At 45.2% G+C, this 8,702-nt stretch overlaps 1 protein-coding gene across 1 annotated transcript in view; it reads right to left on the bottom strand.

Annotated features, from left to right (window-relative positions):
• Window positions 1-2,467: 2,467 nt before the first annotated feature.
• Window positions 2,468-8,702, bottom strand: part of MYZAP (myocardial zonula adherens protein) — an 83,801-nt gene continuing 77,566 nt past the window's right edge. The window contains exon 13 of the mRNA XM_081139564.1: window positions 2,468-3,427. Within this exon, the coding sequence (XP_080995690.1) occupies window positions 3,328-3,427 (100 nt within the window). The 3' untranslated portion in view covers window positions 2,468-3,327. The remainder of the gene's footprint in view (window positions 3,428-8,702) is intronic.

Below are 8,702 nucleotides of genomic sequence, written 5' to 3'. Positions count from 1 at the left end.
AGGTACCCCTAGGATACAGAGGCAGCCAAAGGTCAGGAAGAGCCTGACACATTAGGACAGGTTTTGGAGATGACAGGGTCTTGAGGTGACCTTTGTTTTCCTAGAACCTGACAGGAAGCACCTGGCAGGCAGCACCTGGCAGGCAGCACCTGGCATGTGCTGGTTGACCTGAACTGGGCCTCCAACTCTGGATGTCAAGAAAGCACCATGGTCTGATATAGCCTGAGCTCCCCACCCCTTGCCCTGAGCACCACCCTGAAGTTTCTAGAGCAGACAGACAGCCTTTGCTGGGGAGAAAATGGGTGCCAAGAGTAGACATACAGACCAGCTCAGGGTCATCCTTCGTTAGTGTGCCATCTAATGGGGGACCATGTCACATCACCCAACTCCAGGCACTTCCCAAATGTTGTTCTCTCCCTGTCTAGCTCTGAAATCTGCCCTCTGGGGCAGTTTCACTCAGATTCAAACCCCATTTTAGGCACATAGCCTAAAATTTCTGTCTTGTGGCTGGCTCTTGCTCTGGCTCACCAAGCAGCAGGCCCTCTCTGATTCCAGGATCCTGGGAGACACCTGCTCCTTCTGAGCCCAGTCTTGTTTCCTGTCAGCTGCCCAGGCACTCGCTGGGCCGTGGGGACACCTACAGGCCTGCAGATCACACCTGCAGTCCCTGAGGTCAGGTATCCAAAGGCAATATCCTGAAGGAACTTTTTTCACTGCCTGTTTGGGGTATGTGCATGTCTGCCCAAAACAAGCAACTTTATACACTCCTTCATTTCTCATTCCCAATGTTGGCCAAGGGGTCAGGAAACCACACTCTCATCCTGTTGGTGAGCATTTCAATGGATTCAAATTTCCAAAGGCCAAATTGGACCATGTGCACCAAAAGACTTAAAAGCACATAACTTTTGACCCAGCAATTCCTTTTCTAGGAATTTATCCTGAGAAAATAATTAGGCAAGTGTAAAGAGATGGTTCATCAGAATTGTTCAAAAGGAGTAACGATAATCTTCAAAATTCCAACAATAGGGAATGGGTCGAGTGAATCATAGAACATCAGTAAAATGGAATCCAACTAATGATAAGAAACAGTGGTGTAGATATATATAATTATCATAATAAATAAAAGTAGTCACAAAAATATATAATGATAATAGGCAGCATTTATTGAGTGCTTACTGTACACCAAGCACTATTCTAAGAACTTCACAGATATTAACTTGCTTAATCTCCACACCAACCGCAGTTAGGAAAGACCGTCACTGTCCCCATTTTACAGGGGCTTGAAGGGATTCTGTGACCTGCCCAAGGCACACCCTAAGTGACTAAGCGCAACAGACTCCAGATTGTGAGTTCGATCCCCTGCTGGGACACATACGGGGGCAGCCAATTGATGTTTCTCTCTCTCTAAAAAAAATCAATAAACATATACTTGGGTGAGAATAAAAAATTTTAAAAAGCCTCAGATAGAGACCACCTTTAATGCTGTAGAATGAGCCATGGTATTCTTTGAATATAAAATTACTCACTAAATTTTTCCCTTTTTTTCCTTCTTGTTTTAGGAAAGAGAGAGGAGGGGATGTGGTGGTGCCCACGGATCAGCTTTCATTTCTGCCTTGCTCCCATTGAAACTGACATTCTTTATGCCATTGCATTTCATTTAGAAATAGCTTCCAGACCAGCTTCTCTAGAGGCCTAGGACCCTCTGCCACTCTGAGTCCAGCTTCTCTCTCCTGTTCCCAAGGACAGCCTTTGTCCAAACGCTTCTTTTTTGGGGTTTGCACAGGGCCTGGTTTCTCACTGCTAGAACACCCCCATGAGTGAGGGGAACCAGGAGGCAGCAGAGCCTTGAAACAAACGTGCAGAACGAAGCAATCACTCCTGCGCTCAGCGCTCACTTGGCCCCTGCCTCTGCACGAACACCTCATTTGGCACTCCCATCACCCTACCAGGTAGGTGTGATTTTTTGGGTTCTTAAAAGACGAAGCTGACATTCAGAGAGCTTTGATGACTTGCCCAAGGTCCTGCAATCATAATTTAAACACAAGTTTGGCTTCAAAATACACATTTTCCTTTTTATACTATCCCGGCTCATGGGAATTTACCCAACTGAGTTGCTTTGTGTGGTTTCTTTGGTGCTTTCTTTTTTTGAAGTGGGGAAGTAAGGGCAGAGGGGATTGGACAAAAGGAAGGGTGACTTTTTAAAGTAAAAACTACTTTTGTATTTTATAACTTTTGTATTTTATCTTATTCTTTTCAGAGGAGAGTTAACTAGTTAAATTTCAGAGTTTAAAAATACACACACACACACACACACACACACACACACCCTATCTTATGGTATATAAATGCTTCTATGGATTATGCTGATTGAAAGCTCACCGTGCCCTGACCTTGACACTCGCTCCAGAGTCTGATTCCACTCTCTACCCCTTGTACACGGTCATGGGTGAAACACAGAGACAGCATCAGTAGAACAAAATATATGGCATTTATTAAACTTATGTGACACCGGTTATTATAATATCAAAGTAGAGCATGCATGAACAAATTACTCATTCGTTTAACAAAAACACCGATCAATACTGAAAACTTGAAATGATTAAATTTCCACAACATACAAAATTCTCTTTCAGTTAAAGTGAGAAAGAAAAAGAGAGAAAAAAATCACAGGTTGAATAAATACAGTGATTTCAGCTGGCTCCACAGAGGCATAAGGCACAAAGGAAACCAAGGGATCAGCAATTTGGAATGAAGCGTGCCTGCCCACACGAGGACCATCTCCAGTGGTGCCCACAACCCTGCGCACAGCCTGGGCCCCGCGAGGAGACAGCCCCCGCGCTGGACGCCCTCCCTCCCAGGGACAAGTCCGGGCAGCCAGGCCCCGCGGACAGGCCTCTCTGTAGCGGAGAGCGCTGCCTCTAATACTTTATGGGTAAACAAAACCTTCATGCGGTAACAAATGGTCCTGGCGTGAATAACATGAAATTTCAAACGAATGCCCTTCTTCCTCCCAACTGAAGTCTCGTGAAACAAAATAAATTGTGAGGGAATTCTTCTGACAGGACGTCAGCGCGCACGGGAAACCGGCGACGGCCCAGGACAGCGGCGCTGCTGCTTCGGCGTCTGAAACAGGACCCTGTAAACCTCTCTCCTGCCCTCCCCCTCTGCCTCCACTTTCCTTCACCGGTTAAGAAATGGATCAGAACCGCAGCAATTTCCATTCTGGCTTAACCTGCGTATATGAAGAAGCCACAGGCGCCCTTCCCAGGCTTCAGGCTGCGGCTTCCAGGGCATCTGTCCATCTGAAGAGTGCATGGCCCTGAGCGCCTAAGTCACAGTCTTCTTCATGGTTAACTCCAGGACCCGGGCATACGGGGCGTAGCTCCTGGAAGGCATGGCAGAGACTTCACGGGTCCGATTTGCTTCTCTGAGAAATGAGAAAAGGCAGGTCAGGGAGATGAAGCAAAACTCTCTATGCTCTTGGGTCAGTCAACTGTAGGAAATGGCTTTTCAACACTTAAAATAGACTGTAATAATGCAGTTGAATATTTCATTTAAATGTTGCAAAAGGGACCATTATTTGTAGCAAATTTTAAAGGTTTAGCACGTGCAAGGCATCGATGATTCAGAAAAATATAAAACATGCATTGAAGGAACTCATAATTTGGTGGGGAAAAGATATATATAAAGATTTTTAATATGATGTATTGGGCTCTACTATAATAGAGACACACAGAGCTGTGCTGGATAGTCTCCACTGGCCCATTCAGATCTACTCTTCCCCTTCTCCCCTCACTCTGAGCCCTGGGAAGCTGCCCTGAAGGCCAGCATCAGTGGTCTCCCTCACCCTTTAGCTTCCAGTTGGTTTTGACCAATTGGGACATAGTAGTAGGAGATGAGAAAACAGAAGGCCAGAGAGGTCAGGACATTTGTTCCCTCCCAGCCAGGTGGCAGGTGGCAGTTGGCTATACTTCTCTGGCAAAGACCACAGGTACAGTCCTACCCTCTGTCTCTTCCACCAGCTTTCACCCCTGCCTCTTCAGGTCCAGACTCTCCCACTGTCCCTTATTTATTTCCCTTAAAGCTGCCCAAATCTTTACAAATAGTCCCTTTTCATTTAAGTCTCTTCAATATTCCCTTCCAGCAAGAACACTGAGAAATACAATTAATATATTATGGGCAAACTGAGGGCAGAACAAGCTAGCATCAATAGGAGGGCATCTGGAAATTTGCACAGGGAAGGTGAATCTTGAAGGATTCTCAGGCATTCCTCAAGTGGGCAAGGAGGAGATGGGAATTCCAGGCAGAAGAAACTGTGTGCGCCAAGGCAAAGAAGGGTGAACACAAAGGCCGCAGGTGTGGAAAGGAGCCACACTTGGTTCAACTGGAGCAAAGGCTTTATGATGGAAAGTGGCCAAAGACGAGACACAGTGGAGAAGGGCCCTTTGTACTCTGCTAGGGAGTTCAGAAGGGGACAGGGAATCGCTAAAGGCTTTTAAGGGGGTTGGAGGGAATGATATGCTCACATTTTTATTCCAGCAAGATACCTTGGTACTGCTGTGGGTTGGCCACTGAGGGGTCAGTCTGGAGGCAGAAGGTTAGTTAGGAGATTTTTGCTATGTAGGAGGTGATCAAGAGAATGAATTCTAACAGCACTGGAGGTAAAGGAGCAAGGAAAAGTTAAGGAGATATTTGGGAAGTAGAATTAATAGGATTTAGTGACAAAGATAGAGACATATTTCATTTTTTCCTCCTGGATACATAATACAACTATATTTCCCAGCCTCCCTTACAATCCAGTGGGCCATGTGACTAAATGAGCAGAAATCATTTGCAGTTGACCCTTGAAGAACATGGGTTTGAACTGCGCAAGTCCACTCATGTGAGGATTACACAGATTTTTCAATCTGCATATAAGTGGGCCCACATAGTTCAAACCCGTGTTCTTCAAGGGTCAATGGTGTTTTCAGTCTGCGGTTGGAAATCCATGTAACCTAAGGGCCTACTTGTTAACACTCAGATTTTTTACTGTGTGTGGGTTGGTGTCCCTAATTCCTGCTTTATTCAATAGTCAAGTGTAAAAACCTTCTACATAATTCTACATAATTCTCTATGAGTTCTCTCTTTCCTTTCATGCAGAAGATACAGTGGAGGACCCAGGAACATTCCAAAGCCCAGGCAGAGTCACTAGATTGGAGACTCCTGGGTTCCTGAATGACTGTGTGGAGCAAAGCCCATGCTAACCTGCCTTGGACTGTGGTGAGAAATCAATCTTTACTGTGCTCACCCCCCCAAGATCTCTAAGTTGTTTGTTACAGCAGCTACATTCTTTATCCTGACTGTTGCAGTGACCAACTGTGTATATGACACATAAAGCTAACTCCCTTTCCCCTAACTTCCTATGTCCAATTACTCGCCAAGTGGTATGGAATCTACCTCCTACCTGACTGTTTTGCCATCTCTCTTCTCTATTCCCTCTGCCACTGCCTTAGTTCAGACTCTTCATAATTTATCTTTGAATATTGGAATAGTATCCTAAATGGTCTCCCTGACTCCAATGTTGGCAAAGACTTCCCCCTCCCCGAATTCACTATCCATTTTGCTATCAAGGACATCTTCCTAAAAAGACAATCACAGCATATCACTGTTGTTAAAACTCTCCAAAAGTCGTCCCATTACTTCCTGGGTGAAGTCCAGCTCCTCTGCCTGGTTTAAAGGTCCTCCCCCATCTCCTGTTTTACCTCTTGGCTGGCCTTGGAAACCAGCACGCAATTCTCACCATTCCCTGCGCTGCTGCGCACCTCTGCTATTCTCACGCTGTGCCCTACACCTGGACTGCTTCCCTAATCAAATCGATCTGATGAATTCCTGCCTGTATTTCAAGGCTCAGACCAAGCATCACTCCCATATGACAATTTCCCCGACTCCCCACACCAGTGATAGAAATGACCCTTCCTTTCTTTATCCGCTCACTGTTTCCTTGAGCAATGGTGCTCCATCTCCTGCTTCCCAAAGATTCACTTTTGTTAAACTTTCCCATCACTAACACCTCCCATTACCCTGCAGTGATTTTCAATTAAAGAGACAGCTTCTTAATGGGGTCTATTAGAAGCTTGGGGGAATTTTAAACTTCACATGTCTCTCCCCAATTGATTCAATATGTCCTTTCCATGCCCTCCACCTTACCTTCCCCAGAACACCTAGAAAATGACTGTCACTCAGGCTTCAGACACACGACTGGAAGAACCCCATTATACCCACTGGTCTATGCATTTGTCTCCTCTGCTGGATTTAATTACTTAAAGGGTGAAAAACTGTATCTCACTCATCTTCATGACCCCAGAAGCTCACTTGGGCCAGGCACAGTGCCCTCACTCCGCATACAGATGACAGAGGAAACCAGAGGATGAAGGACGTTGAAAAGTGGTCAGAGTGTCACCTGCCACACAGAGGAAGCCACAGGATCTGGCAACTCAGGGGTCCTCAGTGACCTCACCAGGCAGTTCAGTGGAGTGCCAGGGGCAGAAGCCAGATGGCAATTTCTGCCAACTACTGTGAAAATTCCACAAAATACAAATAGTCTCCGGTGACAATACCCTAAAAGCCCATAAAGCGCAGAAATATTTATGAAGGTGGACCTTCTAGGTTTCAAAAACAGGCTCTTATATCCCAACCAGAAAGAAGTGAGGTATTTTATTTAGTTGATCACTAGGAAACAATAAGATTTCAAGAACACAAATAATTTTTCAACCACATGATTGAAATTCGACCATTTTGTTTAACACATTAAGGCTATTGTCAACCTTTTACAAATCCATAAAGAGGTCTCTCCCCTGGGGGAAATGACAGCAGAATCAGCAACTAAAGCTTTGACAAAAGCTACTTTGTGTTCTGGTCTCTGCAACAGAAATCTGAAAATGTAGGCATTTTAAAGTGCTTACTATGTGCTCGGCACTTATGACCACAGGGAATATTTTTCATTAAATTGTACCTATTAAGACATAATTTATGAGTTTGCTGGAAACCAGGTTTTACTCGGGGCAGGAGAAAGAAGGCTCCTTCTTTTGTTTGTTTTTTGTTGGTTTCCACTTTTCTCTGTGAACTAAGGTTAGCTGACTTGAAATTGCTTTCAGTGGCTTTAATGAATATACATCAAACCTTTCAAATAAAGCTGTTCAATCTTATTTTAAAAATAGTTTAAAAGGCCCTGAAATCCCAATGAGTACCTTCTCACCTCTTCCCCTTCTTGCTCTACTAAGAGATCCTTGCTCTCCAGGAATTTGTGTAACGCAGAGATTAGGGGAAGGTGGGGAAGGACCTGAAGAGGAGAACCTGGAGGCAGAGAGATGCTATGATTAGATGAGACAGATGACACTAACCTCAAGCAGGTTGGTGGCAGTGGGAAGAGAAAGGTATGAAGCAAGTCGTGAAAGGAAAAGAGCACTGTATGAGTGAGTCTCAAAGGTGACTGCAGTAGATAGAGTTTAGGTAACTGGGAAAACAGTGGCAGCAAAGGAAAAATATGAAAATGTGGTCACTGCGCTGGGAACGTTCTCTCTCTCACTCAGCAAGCTTCTGAGGGAATTACTATCAAAATCCTGCTATTCTGGGTGAGAAAACTGACTTGCAAAGAGGTTAGGAATTTTCCCAACCAAAGCTATAGATGGAGCAAGAGGAGGCATATCCAGGACCCAAACCCAGATCTAACTTCCAGCCAGTGTCCAGCCACTACTAAGAGAAACTGACTGATGAAAAATGACCGGCTCTGTGAAGGATCGGGCGGGTGTGAAGATCAAGCAGACACCAGCTGGGAGTGCCCAGCAGGCAGCCAGAAGTGAGGACTTGTGTGCAAGACACAGAGATTCAACTACCTGAAGGCTCAGCCACGGGGAGGCAAGAGGTAAAGCGAGACTGGATGCCACCTTCGTAGAAACTACTGTGGCCAAGATAGAGCCAGGAGCAGTTCCCACAGTGAGATCTTAGAAGGAAAGGGGGAGCCATCCAAGAAGATGAAGGGCAGGCCAGGGAAGTAGGAGAGAACCAAGAGAGCAAAGTCCTACCAGGGTAAGAAGCAGACATTCTTCTGCATAAGAACTGCCAAGTGCTACAGAAGGATGGCTCCAAGCAACAAATATTAAGTGCCTATTGCATGCAAAGTACTATTCTAAGTCCAGAGAGACTGCAATTAATGAAAGCGATCAAAACCCCTGCCCTCATGAAGCTTACAGAGAGATAATAAACACAAAGGTGTGAAATATAAGCAAGGAATGTTTTTCCAAGTCCCTTATTAAATAAATTATATTATCATGCAGATCAGCTGCCTAGGTCCCCACTTAGTGTGTATCTTTCATTCATTCAGCCAACAAATGTGTTTTGAGCATGAAATAAATGTTAGACCAAGGGATGGCAGCCTAGGGTCCCCTGTCCACAGGCTGCCAGGTGTTGGCAGGAACGGGGGAAATGTGTGTGTTGGGGGGGGCGCTAATAAAGGGGGCTTGATGGCTCTATAAGTAAAGAAAAGGCCAATTTCAAATTTTTTCAGCAGTACATACATATAGAGCAGCTCTAATAGACCAATGCCATTAGCTGCAGCACACCTTTGCAGGTGTAAGGAGAAATGAGTTGTAGGTACTAGGCTGCTCTGCCCGGTGTCTGAGACATTCTGGGACCACACTGATGTCTCAGCTGACAGAGCCTCATCG

Source organism: Miniopterus schreibersii, assembly GCF_964146895.1.
Source record: "Miniopterus schreibersii genome assembly, chromosome: 1".
In the NCBI taxonomy this organism is placed as follows: domain Eukaryota; kingdom Metazoa; phylum Chordata; class Mammalia; order Chiroptera; family Miniopteridae; genus Miniopterus; species Miniopterus schreibersii.
Note: the sequence above shows the minus strand (reverse complement) of the source record. Positions and strands in the feature narration are given on the sequence as shown.